The sequence below is a fragment of the Pieris brassicae genome, chromosome 9 (assembly GCF_905147105.1).
Source record: "Pieris brassicae chromosome 9, ilPieBrab1.1, whole genome shotgun sequence".
Taxonomy (NCBI): domain Eukaryota; kingdom Metazoa; phylum Arthropoda; class Insecta; order Lepidoptera; family Pieridae; genus Pieris; species Pieris brassicae.
The window spans coordinates 15,640,748-15,660,330 of NC_059673.1; the positions used below are offsets into that span (position 1 = coordinate 15,640,748).

A 19,583-nucleotide genomic window follows, 5' to 3' on the forward strand; every position below is an offset into this window, starting at 1 on the left:
TAAATCAGGCTTTGTTTCTTTTTCCGGCCGCATTCTGTCTAGGTTAAACGCCATAAGCTTACATCAAAAAAGTTTTAATTGTAAAAGCGCTATACACTGAAAAACAATTGCTATCGTAACAAAATTCATGATTACTTATATGGTGGTTAAGTATTCTGAAATTTCCTAATTTCCGCGCTATTTTCTTATTTTTTTCTTTCATAAGAATTTCCTTCTCCTGACAATAACAAACATAACAAAAAATAAATTAGCGAAATCGGTCCAACCGTTCACGCGTGATACGTGACTAAGAGAAAGAGGGATTCTTTTATATATATAATATATATATATATATATAGATTATAATTAGTAAGATGATTATAAGAATAATTAAATAATTATTCTTATAGATTTCTTTTTTTAGTTCTGGTTATAGTTTTTTTTTATTTGTGTTAATTCGTTAGACCCGAACATGGAATCATCGCGGTTAACGTTCATGTATAAATCCGTATTTCACTTACAGTCCGTCCGAGCCATCCCATCAATCAAGAGCATATTCTAGCAATATCTACCTTCAGTATACCTGCTCTGAAATTGGAAACCATAACTCAACAAGTATTAGGGGAAGAAAACTCCATCTGTAGGCCTTATGGTTATAAATATCAGGAACTTGAAGTACGAATTATGGCTCTAAAAGTACTTTCAGTGTAATGTATAATTCATGCACCCTAGTCTATAATTTTACGGGTCTTTTTATAATTATTTTCCGAAAATCGTGACGATCAATGTAAGGATAAGCTTTTGTTATTCAATCCCAATTACTTTTTAAATTAATATGCATTTCGTATGCGTGAACTTTTCATTGAATAACGCGTAATTGATATCTAATAGTAAAACTGATAGCCTTTTGTTTCCTACGTCAAAGTAGCAATCTTTATACTACAACGATGCAAACAACAAACTGATACGGGAGTGTCACAATGCACTGGAGGCAATAACCCTGACAAATAGGGTTACGCTGTAGTGGATAAGTGAATTTCTCGGCAATTTTTTTTTAGAACAGGAGGCAAGAGGCTCACCTGATGTTAAGTGATACCGCCGCCCATGGAGTGTCCATCATGTCTGAATGTCTGGTATCAATGCCCGAGTCGCGAGTGCGTTGCCGGACTTTTAATGTATGTTATGTTTTATGCTGCCGACGAGATTACAAGGAAAGACTCCGGAATGATGCCGACTCGCTGGTATCCTTCCCTTGCCCTTCACGCAAGTGCGAACCTGGATTCGCCAAAGATCTACAGAACTCCAACATCACCGATAGTCACGAAACGTGGACTGCAAACAGACTAAAGCAGCTACTTAACATACACATTTCTGGTAAAAAACGTTTACAATTGTTTACTAAATTTTATTTAACTGATAGTCCTGATAGTGATTACCGACAAATATAAATTTTTATTTCGTGTTTAACATACATACATATCAAAACAAACTTTCATATTTACGCGGTGCATCTCTCTCAATTTTTCTCCGTCAGCCTGCCACTTGACTTAGCGACACGACGGAGGGCCCTCTACTTTGAAATCGCACGTGGGGGAGTGTTGATGTAATAAAGAAAATAAAAATCAAAGGGAACTGGAATCCGGGAAATTTGATTCAGCGCAGACACCTTTTTTAAATGGGCTTTTGTTTCCTCACTTTGAAAAGCACACGTGTAACTTTACTTAAGTGTTTAAAGTTGTTTAAAATCTTAATTTGAAATTTGTGTTTGACGATGTTCTTATGTTCATCACTCAACAATCTACGCGTTGCAACGATGATAATAAGCTTAAATAAAAAAACAAAAAACTATGTTACATATTTATATTCGGTAGAATACCAAAGCGAGTACAACTGCTATATAATACATCTAAATTTAAAAATTGCTATTCTTTTTATTCCAGATCCATTTAGCAATTTTTAGACACGTTTACCTCCTCTACCATTAAAATTAAAGATTAATAAACTCCAATAACTTTACCTACCGCTGCTTTATTTGATTACACGTAATGACTCTTCAAAACGTCTCCATTAAAACTTATAAAAGGATCGCTTGACAAGAGCCGTCAGCCAACACCTGGCGCGAAATGCAATCAAGTTTAATTATTACAGATATTAATAACAAGGGTGCAATGAGGGTGAAAGCCGGTTGCCATAGTTACACCCTAAGGTTGCACGCAGGCTGTGATGCCCACAACGTATTTAGATATTTACGAGAAAAGCTGATTAAGGCTTTAATTGCTCTAAGGTTTTAACCCAACTAAAATTAAAGGGATCAGGATGTTATAGCATTAGTTTAAATTAGTTTCACATTTAAATTAGAAAATATTTTGAAATAAAGTTTCAAATTAGAATTGGTAGTAAGTGTTAACATTGCAAACCTCCTACCTATAATTTGCCTGCAGTATTATAGTGATTTAGTAGATTCATTTATACTGAGTGAAATAGTAATTACTGTTAATGAAAATAAGAATGTTTTCATTTCTATAAACATATTGTATTGTTAGTGTTCTTATTTGAAAAGCTTACATTACAAATTAAGGTCAAACATTTACAGGATAATTGTACCTCTACCAAACTCAGCCAGTGTGACCAGTATCGTATATAGTGCAGAGTAGAAGGCACCCGACGTGCATGTTAGGGCTATAACATTTATATTCAATTCCGGATCTTACGGTAGGGAAATTAGTTTATTTAATCAAATAAATGAATACCAACTCTAGCAAGTGGAAACTTTCAAATCGCGCACCATCTATTTTTAGAACTATGGTTTCACTTAACTTGCAAAATATTGTATAGAACCTTTAAGTCTTTGGAATAAGGTTTTGTTTATAAGATATTAAGTTTTTTTTATAAGTTGTACGCAGATGTTGTTCATATTGAAGGTATAATAAAACAAAACACTCAAATATACTATCATTTAATAAGTTGACTGATGTACCAGAATTTACAAATTAAATTACTGTATATAGGTTTTTAGTTCAGTACAAAATTACTACAACTGTGATCGAAAAATTTTATTGGTTCTCACTCGAAAACGCTATAAATAGATAAAGGTTAAAATTGTATAGGGATATCAAATATTTCTAATTATTTACAAAATAAAAAAATGCAATACAAAATTATTCTATATCACAGTCACTAGAGAGATAAGACCTAAAATCTAGACTACGTTACAGGAGCAGTCTATTAAACACATTCACAACACTACAACCTTTGTTTGTCGTCACCACCAAAAAATAACTATGGTTTATTAAAGATGATAACTAGGATTAAATACCGAGCAAAACTTTTACACAAATCATTCTTGCCGTGGCGCGCATTACGCTGCTCTTATCTTGACATTTGGCGTTGACAGGTGACAGTTGACTCTCATGTTTAAGTTGTTTTTTTACAAAATGGCGTCCCATTTATTTAAAACGATACTAGTGTTTCCCTATAGAAGAATCATCGGAATGCCTGCACTTAATATGGATTTACGAAAGAGCTCAGAAAATAAGATGTGGCTGTGTTTTCTTATATTTATCTAGAGACGTTATCTGTCAATCAATCTTAGCAAATTAGCGTAATGAGCGGCGCAGTAAGCGTCATTTAATGAGTTGAAGCAAGAAATTTCGCTGAGATACCCATAGTGATAAGTTATCACTGATAACTATAACGTTCTTCAATTGTTTGTATTGATCAAACGAAACAACGGATTTGTGATTCTACTAGTTTTGCACAAACGGTATAGCTGCCACCACTATTTTTCTATATCTAATATAATAAATATTATATGCTAACTGGAACTACAATTGATTAAAAAACGATTATATTTGAGCATAGATTTATGCTTAGGCAAAAAAACATGCATTAACAGAGATCATAATTGAGCTATACTTGTGCTGCGGTGTAACAGTTTAACACTTCAATATACATTTTATATACACATAATTGATAGGCTAATTATTGCTTTTATTATCCCTAATGATATTGTAGAGTTAGCTTCTGTAAGAATGTCCAGAACATCCTGACGCACCGGTGTTGCTTCCGTAAGGGTGCATTTCACGATATGGCGATTCCCTGCATCAATTAATATTATCAACCCAAAGTTTTCTCATAACGGTAATTGCTTAAACCGCTGAGCAGTATGTTTAAGAACACATTTCCTACAAAGTTGGATAAGAATGGCAGTACGTAAAACTAGATTAAACATTTAACATTAGCCTTAAGTAAACACTAAATTCAGTAAAACATAATCAAGAACTTCACTCTATTAGTTTAGCTTATCTGAAATGGCGTAGTTTTTTGTAATAAGTGTACGTTAAGCTAAGTTCACTGTGTGTACCGTCGCTAGGCGAGTAATGCTAAGCTCTTTCTCATCCCGTCTACTGCTTTAACCCAACTTTCACTAAATTTATGTATATCAACGCTGTATCAATTTTGTATGCTTAGTCTTTTATCTGGAGTCCAACCTCATTGCGTTCGCATCTAACAAAGAAAGGCACCGTAAAATGCGGCCATTTCTGGCTGCCATGGTAACGTTTTTGCCAAATAGAGAGAATGTTAAACTTACCTTTCATATGGAGGTGGTGGAAGTATATCACACAGATTCATCCTACAATTTTGCTCGCTCCGTCTACTTTGAGTCTCGTATCTTGGTTCTTGTGAAACCTGTCTAAAACTATTTTCTCGGGCTAGCCACTGCCACTGAGGGTAATCATATTCAACATCAGCTATCGCTGTCCACGCTTTGGCTTCCTGTTGACTTGATGTTTTGGACTGAGCTGTCTTACACGAAGGGCATTCTTCGATCGACAGGTCTTGGTCATCGCCATTGCATTTTGTCATATCACTGTAATCTTTTGTTAATGTGGAACTATTACTACTGCTCCTACAGCAGGTTGAACAGTCTTCGGCAGAATATTGATTGCTATCAGCGAATGATCTAACCATACTGTTGTCATATGAACCTGGACTGACAGCACATTTGATACAGGAATCTTCTGCATCTGTGTGATCCTAGTGAAAGATAAAAGTATTCCTTTTTTAAATTAACACTAGACGGGGTTCTCAATTTGTCAAAGATTTTAAATTTTTAGGAATTTAGTTTTGGTTAATAAATCTTTCAGGTATTCCAATATAATCAAATCACGATTGGATATGGAATCTTAAAAAACTGAGTAAATCTAAAGTTCTAACGTTAAAGAATTTGTATATTTTTTAAAGTCGTAGTTTCTTCCAGAAAACTTTGGTTAAGCCGAAGTGTTCGCGAAGTCCAAGCCGGTTATAGATTTAAGAAAATGTATATCATCTAAATAGGATGTATAAGAAAAGTCACCTGATAATTATTCAATTCACTATATATTGCACTAGATGCATAGGCTTCCGGCGGAAACTTTCTTTTGTCATCTTGGCGTATGACGTCTTTCGCAGCAGAATGCTGAGGTAAGCTATACTCTGCTTCCATAGTCATTGTGCCAATGGAATTTCCAGCTAATGGTAAAAAAAATACTTGTCATTCCTATACTGAACCTTAAATTTCATTAAATTATGTTTCATACCGTGTAAAAGACTTTGATGGCAGTTTAACATTTCAACACGCGGCTCATTTGCGTCATACAAAGGCCGCTCTCGCATCCACACAGCCTCTTTACCGAGTAAACATTGCTGTGTATTCGTAATTGGGGTATCTGTTAAGAGCATTACATTTAATCTTCTTTATAAAAATCATTATTTTAAATTTCTCGTTGCACTTACACGAGCTACACGTGTATTTTGTGTGAATCTTCTGAAAAATAATAGCTTTTCACACCGTAGATATCGTCTCAAAAAAAACCTAATTAAAAAATGAGGCGGTATCGTTCTGCGTCCATACAACGCCATAATAATAGCAGCATTGTAAAGTGAATTATGGTAACCTAAATAAATGTATGTATACACTTATGTTTCATAATCTCTTGGACAGAAAGACGCGCTCAGCTATTGATGATGATTGATCAGTACAAAAACAAACCGCTATCTGTACCTTTAAAATAAATATAAAACAAATAATTCATTTATACGTACTTGCTGAATTGTGGCTCTTTCGTTGTTTTGATTGCTTCTGGCGTAAATAAATTATAATGCCTGTTCCGACTAGAATGATCGCCAATAAAATCAAACTTAAAACGAGTAGCCAAGTTTCTTGGAACACGGACAAAATTGCTTTGTCTCTGGCTGGTTCCGTTCTGTAACAACGATATTTAATATTGTCTATGATCTATGCGAGTACATATTTAAATATTAAAAAGTTGTGGCATTTTTTATGTTTCCCTGTCAAATTTTATTTATGATGAGTAAATGATTAGACTTTTAAACACGTTTATATAGGCGTTATCACAGCAGAGAACGCCGGTCTGATTACACCTATACGAGTCATTATCATATTTAAATTAAACTAATTATCCAACTTAATAGGTGTTAGAAGTAAGACGCTAGTTAACAATCGTGAAAGATTGCGGAGGCTAAGATCCATAAGAAGCTGTACGGTCATTGATGATGACGAGCAAAACTACTATGTAGTTATATCAAATTCTTATCCATGGTGATGTAATGTAGTTGAGCGCGACTATTTATTTCCTATTCCCGTTCTACACACTTTACAAATGCAATAGGAAGCTTATTATTAATATTCAAATTATTTATCCGTAAATAATCAAGAAAAAAAGTCTGAATGTTTGCTAACAACTTATGAATGAAGCGATACTTATGTGTAATAAAATGACGTGTTGTAACACACATTACGTAAATAAAACTTTTTTAATAACAGTATTTTAGTAACATAATAAAAACATGTATATCATAACATACTGAAGAAAGTTTCTTAGAGAGCATAGCATGATTTGAAGTTACACTGAATAAAAATTAGATTTTACTAGTCAAAATAAAAAATCAATGTATGATCGTCAAAAAAAGACATATACATTAAATGCTTCTAATTTTACATTTACTGCCTACAACTATTTAGTTTTCAAAACAAGGGCGTAGAACGGAAGAGAAGAACTGGCAATAAACTCTCCGCCACTCATTTTAATCGCCAACTTTTTTTTTGTTTTACACAACGTTTTTAAGGAGCTGCTAAGATTAGTATTATAATAAATTCTTGAAAAACGTATTTATGGCCTTTATTATATTTTAAATTTTTATCGTTAATTTTTACAAATTTAATTAAATGCGACAAATTTTACTCACACTGCTTTCAACACACGGTAAACACAATTTGACAGAAATAGACGAAAGACGACTTTAGTTAAAATGCATAAGGGGAATATATAACTTACTGCACGTAATGCCTCTGTGACTGTGTAGGCAGCATATGTATCTGCGCAGGCGCACTGAACGGCCCGTGACCGCGTTTAGTCACTGCCGCAGCGCGTGCTACATAACGTCCACCAGCCCTGAGTGAACTGGCAGCTGCAGCACGGGTTTTGGCTCCAAGTGACATCTGACCCACAACACGACCATTGTTGCTCCCCCCGACCCTCACCTCAATCTATTTGTATAACATCTTTATATTTAGTATTTTAATTTGATTAAATTAAATATAAAAAAAACCCTCAAAACGACGGAACTGTTTTATTTGTAATTTCTATTAAAAATTATAATCTTAATCGCATTTTGATTCGATAAAAGTGTTTTATATAAGTTTCAAGTTTCATAGTTGTATACGGAGTTTCCGTATATATTTTATATAAAAACCTATGAACGACGTCGAAACAACACAACAACATATTTGCTATATAGTCGACTAAATCAAGATAATATTAACTAAATATCATTTTAAAACGAGGACAACAAACGAATGTTTTGATACCTATTTGACAATTTTATCCAGACATTTTTAACGAAATATACTACAGATAATAACATTAAAAAAACTAACCAAATATCCAGTTATTTCTCCATTCCACGCGTAAACTGGCGGCGGGTCCCACCGAATCCATGCTGATGTTGAATTTATTACACCAGCTGTTACACTGTGCGGTGGAGCCGTGGGGACTGTAAAATTTTACCTTTAAATACATAAACACCATATATGGGCATAGCCAAATTTAATTGTAACTCAGTAATATATATGAAAATGAAAATATAGTTTTATTAAGTTTATCGTGTAAGAAAATATATTAATTTCTGATTTGTAATTAAAATAATAATAATTTAAAATAATGTGTTTATTCATTATAAGTATACGTCTGTATTACAATTTTGTACGATTTGGTAACGCTCGCTATAAATAAAAAAATATCTGTGTCAAAAAGAAATATATGTATGTAGTATTGTCTTTTGATAACATAGCTTTTACACATTGAAAGAAAACACTTTTTTACCGGATTGAAGCTATATATTATAATAAACTTATAATTATTTTACATAATAAAAATTTAAAAAAACCGACGTTTCGCGTGATTTACAGCGTGCGTGGTCACGGTGACTAATAATACATAGCTCCAATCAAAAAAAAGTGTTTTCTTTCAATATATGTATGTATAATAGATGTCCCAGCTCTTCCATAACAATCTTATTTTTAATATTATTCAACTTTTGATTTATTGTAACTGTTTACAAAAAAATATTTTCCTTATTTATAACGCACGCGTAACTTGCCTGAGTGCATCAGTGAGTGTATAGGTGCGTGTGAGAAAATGAGTCAGTGTAATGTATATTATATATTGTATTAGTTATATAAATTTTCATAATACATTAATGAAATATTTCACTGACCACTTTAATAAACAGCCCAGTAGAAATACCAAAGAAATAACGTTTTACGTTCACGGCTCTTTATCACGATTTTAATATATAATATATATACGAGCCAAGGCTGTACATTTTGCTCATTAAGGCTTTATAAGCGTGGCGATTTCCTAAATCGTCCTTATAGCCAGACGTAGGCACTCTCTTCAAATGTTATTATTTCGCATATATTATATTCTTGTAAAGTAAAAATAATATTCTCTATTATTGAAGGAATCGTAAAATCATAAAAATTAACTTTTATACAAATTAAATCAGTATAACCTTATGATACCTCAATTGTTATAAATCATAATTTGTTTAATAATAAAAGTCCATAGTATAAAACATGTCAATAAATCTTTTGTAAAAATGAAATGTGCGTTTATAATAGGCTAATTAGTGTCGTTGATAAATATCTTACCATCTTCCTCTGTAAAACCAGTCTTCATGTTGGACGGTTTCCCAAGTAGCAATTTGTAAAATGGCATCAAAAATATATTGTATTTTGCATACGGTATCAACCCTGTGAGTACATGGCTTGAGGATCCACTATTATGGACCGTTGTCATTGTAAAATTCTCATGTTTTGCTAATTCTATCAAACTGTCTATGCTACTATTTATCGGAGGACTTTGAAGTTCTAAAGCAAATTCTTTATTCAACGACGTCCCATTAAACCATATTTTCACTCCTTCTAAGTATTCGTTATAATCAGTCAGAACCTAAAATGAACAACTTAATGAAGATTATGAACAATTCAATATAAATAACGCTTTAATAAATACTAACATCCCACACAATTTTTAAAGTCGTTGACGAAATTCCTTCTACGCGTCTTAGGACCAATACATCCTTCTGTAAATATCGACGCGCTTGCACTAATTCATACTGAGTCATTGGTGGATGATTTTGAGGTTTATTAATATCGGGATACGGAGACGACGACTCTAGGTTCCCATTGAATGAATTTGCTTCTCTGCGTAAAACCTAAAACGATTTTAAACATTAAATTCTATTTATAAACGCTAATGATTATTAAATATGATTTGAAATTCGAACCTGCAAAGTAACAGTATGTAATGCACTTCCTGCGGCGCTGACAGCTGCGCACGTCCATCTACCGGCGTGTTGAGTAGACACTCGGTCCAAATAAAGAGATCCCGATGCGTGTACAGAATTTGGAAATATGATTTCCTGTAATAACGTATAATTAGTATAAACTTCGTCAATTAGTACTAATGAATGTATTTATAATTTACCTGAGAACCCTCCATCGTCCAGAATATAACTGGTTTTGGAGAACCATCAGCGTCACATGGAAATGAAATGGACTCTCCTTCCCATGCTGTTTGATCAGAAGGCACGCGCGTGAAATGCGGTAGAGCTAAAAAATATTTTAAATATAGACGTCTGGTATAATTAAAATATTGCACAGACTATAAAAAGCTTACAGTGTACAGTAAGTGTGGCACTGGCCACGCTGGTTCCTGCTTGGCTCTCAGCGCGACAAGTATAAGTCCCAGCGTCTGACGGGAGCACCCTATCTATCCTCAAAGAACCCCTCCGTATAATTGCATATGGAGATAATTGACCATTATCACGAGACCATGTTACTGATACATCTGACTCCGGCGAGGCCTAAAATGCGAATAAGTTACTTAATGATACATGGTTTTTAAATGAAAATCAAATAATAATTTGTAATATTGTCCATGACGTGTCGTTTATTACTTACTTGACAATGAAACTCAACGTTCTGGTTAATTAGTGCCGTTATATTATTGGGTTTCACTAGAAAATGTGGTCTACGTAATACGAGTAATGTTGCGGGACGAGATTGTCTTTCGCCTGCTACGTTAGACGCAACACATTTGTATACACCGCTATCAGATGCAAGACTTTCTATTATCTTTAGATTACCTCCGTCGACTATAGCTATCCTGAAAACAATGATTCCGTTAACCTATCATTAAACTTATTATATTTAACTTAATTTCACATTTGACTGTCTTCTATTATACGATACCTATTCCTCGATTTACTTTAGATTCAGTTTTAAATAAATAAGAGGCAGTACAAACTTTTTAGGTCTGGACCTCAGATGTCTATATCCGTTTTATAATTACCAATAGCCAAGTATGAAATCAGCTGTGCCTGACAAGTGGTGTCGAGTTCTAAGGTAAGCCGGTTTCCTCACGATGTTGTCGTTCACCGTTCCAGTGAATGTTAAATGGGCACATAGAAAGAAAGTCTATTGGCCACAGCCGGGGATCGATCCTACGACTTCAGGTATGAAGGTCACACGCTGAAGGCACAAGACCAACACTGCTCTCTCACTTTATTATTTAGTGGTATACAATTTAAGCAGAATGGAAACAAAGGGTTTTACAACACTTTACATAAAGTAGGTTTCTGCTCTTTCGTACCTTCCATTAACATCAACATCGAGCGTTCTTCCATCTTTAACCCAATGTACTGAAGGATCTGGAGCACCCTTGGGTGAAGAACATTCAAGCATTGCTGGCTCTCCACTAGCTACTTTCACGTCCCGTGGCTCGTTTCGGAATTCATCACGTAAAACTGTATGACATATGCTATATATTACTACCGATACTTGGCCGGTTTCGCTTTAAAAAGATAAAATCAATTTTTGTCTTAAAATATAAATTTGCACTAGAAAATTCGTCAAAATTTAATGGATTGTAATGTTGTTTTTTTTCGAAAGTTCAATGATTTTGTCCAAAAATGGCCTATACTAAGGATACTCCTTTGCACAAAATTTACGATAGTATCGTCAAATATCCATAAAAATCCATATATTTATAAATGAATCCCTATTTCCCTTGGTCACGGCATCACGCGTGAACGGTTGGACCGATTTCGCTAATTTATTTTTTGTTATGTTTGTTATTGTCAGGAGAAGGAAATTCTTACGAAAGAAAATAATAAGAAAATAGAGCGGAAATTTCAGAATACTTAACCACCATATAAGTAATCATTAATTTTGTTACGATAGCAATTTTTTTTCAGTGCATAGCGCTTTTACAATTCAAACTTTTTTGATGTAAGCTTATGACTTTTGACATAATCTAGACAGAATGCGGCCGGAAAAAGAAACAAAGAATGATGTAAATCATACAGCATTACAATAATAAACACTTTGTTTCTGAAAGATTTTTTGATGACTTACATACAGAATATTGTATTTCATAATTACATAAGCATTTTTAGTTAATTATACCAATTCGAAATCACTATTCATGGTTAAGACAGGACAACGTCTGTCGGGTCCATAGGTGTAATACAAATTGACAGTACGAGCAAATTTTGTAATAGTTAAATACACCATATTGTTCCTATTCGAACGATGTTCGCTCGAGTGTCCGCGTAGTTCCTTAAACGCCCACAGAGCTCTGTTCCAATTGTTTATACAAAAGTCGATAATTTACGAACTGTTCTTGTCCCGGGTGACATTCAAATGTCTTCCTAAACGAAATAAGGTTACAAACTCTACAATCTTAACATACATTAACCATTAAAAGCTTTTAAAGTCATCATGTCCGAGCTCTGAATAGCAAGTTATTCTTAAAGTGCATTTAATTTGTCCCTAAAATCGCATAAACGTAATGAGAGCTAGCGTAGCAGTCGGAGTCGTTAAGACTCTTAATTAATTACGCAGACTACTAAAAACTACTAAAACAAATTAAAACTTAGCTAAAACTGTCTCCAGTGCATACTTCGGCCTTTTGCTTAAATACTTAATGGCGAAATATCATTTTATTTAATATTGTAAAGCTCTCGATACTTAATGGACATTAAGTAAAGTGAAAGCTTTTAGAGATTTAAAATTGTTTCACTTTAATTTTATCGACAGTACAGTTTAATGTATGTAAACATTTTTATATTATTTATTCTGAATGGTGGCGGAACATATCGAAGGTACTATAAAGTAATCGTCTATAAATCTCCACATAAATAATATATCTTAACAGTTTCTATTAATACCATAGAACTACACCGATAATACTACAATTAAATGAATATATATATATAAGAACTAGGTATATATATATACTATAACTAATATATCAACTCTTGTGAACTCAGCCAGTGTACAGACAAATAGTGGTTCGCTAACCAAGTGCGAGTCTGCGCATTGTACATCCAAAAGTTGAGGCTTCTGCCTCAGGTTCTTGCTTGGAACTAGTATACCCAGTCCCTCCATTACATCCAGATTATGAACCCGACTCATCATAATCTGAGCATGGACATATTACGTCGCGGGTCACGTGTACCTTTGGACATAGGAAAATAACATTCTTGTTCCCATGGCAACAATGACCGTCCTTTTTGGGCGTCCCGTAGCCTCCTTTGCCCCTTCCAAATCAAAATCTTTATATATACATATAAATCTCCATTGAAACAAGTCATTACTTGATCTCAAATAATTTCATAATCACTAAATTTTTTTGGGTGTGCACATTACTTAACATGTCACTATAAATCAAGTGATACTTAATGATAGATATGCATATACGTATGTAGTTCTTACCAGCGATTGTAAGTGTCGCGTTCTTGCTAACCGCTTCCCCAACAGTGTTACGTGCGACGCACCAGTAGACGCCCTCGTCGCTCTCTTTCTTACCACGCATGACCCTACGAACATTTATATATACAATACTATAACGCATACCTAAGAAAATGGGTGTCCATGCTCTGGGGTAGTTACCTATTATGGCCATGCCGCAGTGTCGCTCATATATTAAAATTAAGAGAGTTTAACTGCCGTACTTAGGATCGGTAATTAAATAAATCAGTATTAAGATCGGTACAACTAAGCCTGAGTACTGAGATATTCGATGCTAGAGTTAATTACTGTTTTGCTTTTTCATGTTATGCTAATATACATATATTTAAAAGAATAATTAAAAAACGAATATTACTAATACCATTTCTATAGGATTAACAAACAATAGCTTTCTATTGGTGACAATCTTAAAAATTTGGGCGGAAATTCTATAGATTAAAGTCATACAACAAACTGTACGGTCTGTTAAAGATATTAATTTAAAAAAAATGATGATGAATGTTAAATAAAATAAGTACTTTATATCAAGATATAGATGAGTTTAAGATTACTTATAATAATTTAAATTAATATGTAATATTAAATGCAAGTTGTGTGTGCACGAAACACCGGTAAGTACTGTTTTATAAATTATTAAGATCCAACGCTTTGATCCCTTACCTCCTCTGTTGGCAGACATACTACACATTATTTTGGTACATAATAAATCACACACCTGAGAAAAAGGAGTCCATCCTCAAGCAAAACCCTGTGCGGGTGGTCAGTTGGCGCAAGCGGTGAGCCGTCTTTGTACCACTGGATCGTTGGTTTGGGCTTTCCTTCGGCCACGCACCGAAGAGTTGCAGGTTCGCTCCTCCCAACTATTGTGTCAGCTGGATGCTCCTTTATACGGGGCGCCCGGCTTTGCGCTTTTAAGAAATTTATTGAGCTTTTTACCTTGGACGTATTTAAATCATTTTTTTTATTTAGGGAGGTTGTTAACTGTTAAATATTATGAAACACATACAAACATGCATTGATACATGAATCGGTCTGTGATAGGTGTACGTTGCGATGCTAAGCGATTCATCATAATAATAAAATATAAACAAATAAAATACGTATGAACATTACTTATTTTAATATTTTTATGAATATTATTAAATTGAGCTTTTTACCTTGGACGTATTTAAATCATTTATTTATTTAGGGAGGTTGTTAACTGTTAAATATCATTAAAAATGCTAAGTGATTCATCATAATAATAAAATATTAATCAAATAAAAAACGTACGTACATTACTTATTTTAATATAATTTAAAGTGCTCACATTTTATTTATATTTGTTTCATTTAATAAACAAAGTCTCGTTTAGAATAAAAGAGATAATATAAAGACTCACCAACAGAGCTTTGGAAAATGATCAAAAAATTCAAAACTATTATCAACTGGTTCCATTCACGCTTATCACACAGTATCACCATAATGACATACACTTAACACATACGACTTTTGTTTATTCGAACATCGCGATGTATTAGAAAAAAGTGCGACACAGCCACCCCGTCAGACACGTCGCCGCGTACTGCCCCCCTCTATAAACTATATTTCGCGCCGACTCAGAACGTTGAACTTGCCATTATCAACTTTATGAAAATCACTGCAGGTACAATTCAATTTTCAGTTGACTTTCACGTTGCAGTTTTGTAATCCAACATTTTTTCCTTGCAACGAGTGAACTGCAGCGTAAAGTAACAAAGGTATTTATAATATTTTAGTTTAAATTTAGTGACCGCTTTTCATTTGTTTTGTATGGGTTTTTATGATACTATTTTATATTTAAGAGGCAACATTTCTGAATATAGTATTCGAAATTAATTTCGACCCACTTATTAAGAGAAATGCAGTTTGCAGTACAGTCAACCTTTAATATTTATTAAAGGTTGACCTTATCCACAGTCGACATGGTTAAGCGGATTCCCACTCCGAGGTCGTGCGATAGAATCCAACTTGTGCACCAAATGCCACTTCGTTTAAATACATGATATAATTTTATATGTCAACGTTTCATCATCAAGCTCTTTTTAAGTCCATTTCATAGGCCTCCTCCATATTCATCCAGTACGCCCTACACTGACATATCCAGAGGGTCCTCCTTGACGATGTCTTCAGTCCACGTAGTCAGTGGGCGGCCGCACAGGTTTTTGTTCTGCTGAGGTCTCCCTGCAGGTCCATGCGCGATATGTCGCTTGCCCACCGCCACTTAGATGTTGCGACAGCGTTTACCTCAAAGTTTTCAAATCTAACTAAAAATGAGTTTTACTTAATTATTAATTAGTTAAATGTCGTTTATGAAAACTAATTAAATTATGTATTTAGAACTATTAACGTATTATATACAGAGAGAAGTTTTGGGCTAGTGACTTCAGCGTGCGTCTCTCATCCCTGAGGTCGTAGGTTCGATCCCCGGCTGTGCACCAATGGATTATCTTTCTATGTGCGCATTCAACATTAGCTCGAACGGTGAAGGAAAACATCGCGAGGAAACCGGCTTGCCTTAAACCCAAAAAGTTTACGGCGTCAGGTACAGAAGGCTGATCACCTACTTGCCTATTAGTTTAACAAATGATCATGAAACAGATACAGAAGGCCAAGACCTAAAAGGTTGTAGCGCCATAGATTTGTTTTTATACAGAGAGAAGTCAAACAAAATTAATGTACAAAGTTATATAAAATTTTCTGAACATTGAAACTATCAAAGTAACAATACTAACTATAAAAGACACTAACTAGCGCCGAAAGCTTATCAACTCAAACAAAACAGCATACCCTAACTCCAGCATATTATCACCGGAACAAGATTATTACTCGCGAATTCCAGACACGTGGTTCAAAGTTGAGACGTGTCAACTGTGTTTTGGTGCCATGAATGTGGCATAAATGTTGGTAATCACGTATATTGTTTAATATTTGTTGTTCAGTTGATTGAAGTACTGTGATTTAGGCTTTTATACATAGCAAAAATTTACTTAGTTCCAGCTAAGACCTACGTAAATGTACGTTGTTGTACGGGCCGAGATTTTTGTGAAAATACTATTGGTATTGGAACTGGAGTTATACTTACGCTTATCGATTGTGAATCCTACGTGCCTTAAGATATTTGGCCAACTATTTCTAAAATAAAAATAAAAGTAGCTTTTACGTTCACTGGCGTGTTTTATCAATGCAATTTTTGCATTAATTTGATTAATTTTATGTGCATACATGTCATGGAAAACACGTTCTCAAAATAATCGAATAGTCTGTTATCTCTAGCACTTCATGAATATTTCAATTAAACTGTTAATGAAGCACCCTTTGTCCCACGCCGATACGTAAGACAACGAATCTCATCAAAAATCTATCCGGTATTATGTTTAAACTAGCATTAAGTACTTAATAAGCGATATAATATGTGTGTGTTTGATACTTTGAATGTACAATGACGGTTTCATTGGTCGTAAATTAAAATGACTGGCTAGTGACATGTTACCATAGGACCTTATAGTCCTATTATAGGCATATACCAGCCTCTCACAAAGATGATAATACCTTCAACATGTAAAGCTGTAAAGTGTAACGTAATTTGTGAAAAGGCAAATTAATTTCTTGTTTTTTTATAAATATAGATGTGTCGTAATGTATTATACTATATATATATATATATATTGGAGCAGTGTTGGCCTAGTGGCTACGGCGTGCGACTCTCATCTCAGAGGTCGTATGTTCGATCCCCGTCTGTGCACCAATCGATTTTCATTCTATGTGCGCATTTAACAGTAGCGGTAACATTTAACAGAACCTTCTCAACCACTATATATATATAATATGTGTATACTAAGTAAAACAAATATCGAAGAGTTGCGTTTGAATAGAAATATGAAGCGAGTGTGAAATTAATAAATAAAATCCAATTTTTACGATATTCGTATATTTGCTCAAACAAAGCAACACAATTTCAATACTAATTTCATTTACACAAAATATAAACTAAACCCTAATTACTTTATGTCCATTTTACAAAACAGAACAAGCGAAAATGCTCAATATTTGATATACCTTACATTCAAATAAACAATATGCACGAGCAAACACTGTAAAGTCCACATAAAACGCTAGCACTGGCTTCCGTGCAAAGCGATCGCATAAAATGCAGCTTTATTTATTTCTGCGAGATAAACATTGAAGTGAGGATATTCTAAGCACGTACCGACTCGGACTTGTGTCAGGTGAGGCTTATAGCCTTCTTAGGCCGATACAGATCGCGCGCACGTGCCCCGCCGTTTGCGGCTCTGTGATAAGAATGTGCGTGTGTCTATGTATTTTTAGCAAATTGCCACACGTGTCACTTTCGATAACAGTTATTTAAGTCAATTTATAAATATTTTGTTTTGGAATCTCTAATGTTTATAACAGCGATCATTTGCAACATTTGTGATTTAATTCGAAATAAGAACACGATTATTCAAATTGGAATATAAAAGATTCTTAATTTAAAAAAATAACAGGGTGACCATGCTTAATTTCTGTCTTTTTCATATATATCGAGACTTTTTAACAGCCATCATTTGAAGAGTTTGTTATTAAATTTGAAATAAGAACACTATTATTTAAATTGGATTCTTAATTTAAAAATAACAGGGTGAACATTCTGTCTTATTCATAAATGGAATATAAAGCTTACTTAGTAGTGAGATAAGATATTCAATATAAATTTAAGGGATTTACAATGAAAACAGGTATAAACATAGACACACATATATTTGATACTAAAAACAACTAACATAGGGTGCTGCTTACCAGCAGTTCCAATTACCAATATATCCTTATTTATATATACGATCATTTTATTGTAATAATGGTAACAGAAAACGTTGTAGACGGCGCTTGTGAGTAAATTCACATCGACATAAAGCAAGCTCCCCGAAGCGCCTTAGGGGCTACTAATTCAATCAATTGACTGACCATAAATAAAACGGAAGGCATTCTCGATACTCACGTAATTGAGAAGCAAGGATACAGACGGCTTAAGCGACAAATCAATTAAGCGAGATAAAAAGGATGCATTTATACGAGCGAAAAGGTTTTTGACTTGTTGATTATATTTCTGGAAGGCTTCAGCAACCAAATATGAAACACGCGAGTAAAATATATTGACTGAAAGTTATTATTGATTTTTTGTGGTTCACGTGGAAGACTGAAACGTGAAAACTGCATTATCGATATATTGATCCGAATCATAGCTCATTATCTTGTTTTAGTAATTAATATTAAAAAGATGAAAATAGGATGCTGCAACTGAAAGCCATTGGCAGAAGATGGCATAGGACAGGGAGAGCTAGAAGTTTCTCGTTTCGGAGGCCATTGCACTTTTTGATCATAGAGCGAGCGTAGTAAGTAAACAAAATATAATATTTATATATTTATTTTTTTATATAAAATTTATAAAGTTTTTGTATTAAATAATTTGGACCCCGGGTAAATGTTAAGTTTATTTTTTACACAATATTTTCGTGTTATGTTAAATAAAGTAGCTACTTTAAAAAAGAATATTGATAAGTTCGAAAATAACATAAAGGCAAGAAGATATATCCAAATCGGAAATAAAATGATTATATCTGAAAATATTTCCCAAAAGTGGCAGGTCAATCGCCGCCCAAACCTCATGCACGTCTGTCAGCTGTCCTATATAATTTATAAATGAATGTTCCAGTCAAAATCCTGCATACAATAATTACATTTTAAAGTTTCCTCTACAATATCCACGTAATTAATAATAATGAGGATTAAGCTGATCCTGTCTATTTTCGATACAGCTTAACGTGAACATAAACAGGCTTCCCCCATACGTGGAATAAGATAGCAATACCTAGAGGGCTTAAGCTATAATCCTTGTTTTTGTCAAGGGTCTGCACACAAATGGAACTGACAGCCCTTTGGAAGGGAAAAATCTTTTAAGCGCATATTATGAAACAAGCTGTTTGTTATTAATTATTTTGTACAGCCCTATATGGTTTGGTTTCGGTATTTCTATGAGTTTGACAAATTATAATGTATTTGTCCTAATTTTTAGTCATATGCCTTAACTCACTTTAAGTAATATATGTATATGTATAGCAGTATTGGTATAGTGGCTCTCATATCCGAGGTCTTAGGTTCAATTCCCTCCTGTGTACCAATGGACTTTCTGTCATTATGCGCATTT

General features: G+C 33.9%; 1 protein-coding gene across 1 annotated transcript; it reads right to left on the minus strand.

Annotated features, from left to right (window-relative positions):
- Window positions 1–2,896: 2,896 nt before the first annotated feature.
- LOC123714571 (roundabout homolog 2-like) lies at window positions 2,897–14,916 on the minus strand. The gene is made up of 17 exons (XM_045668889.1): window positions 14,742–14,916; window positions 14,076–14,268; window positions 13,325–13,428; window positions 11,199–11,352; window positions 10,508–10,712; window positions 10,224–10,410; window positions 10,032–10,156; window positions 9,832–9,966; window positions 9,562–9,759; window positions 9,194–9,494; window positions 7,919–8,034; window positions 7,317–7,528; window positions 6,064–6,224; window positions 5,559–5,687; window positions 5,336–5,490; window positions 4,571–5,016; window positions 2,897–4,077 (listed from the first exon to the last, which is right to left on the minus strand). The coding sequence occupies exons 1-17, from the start codon at window positions 14,821–14,823 to the stop codon at window positions 3,996–3,998; spliced, it is 2,985 nt and encodes a 994-aa protein (XP_045524845.1). The 5' UTR covers window positions 14,824–14,916; the 3' UTR covers window positions 2,897–3,995.
- Window positions 14,917–19,583: the final 4,667 nt, after the last annotated feature.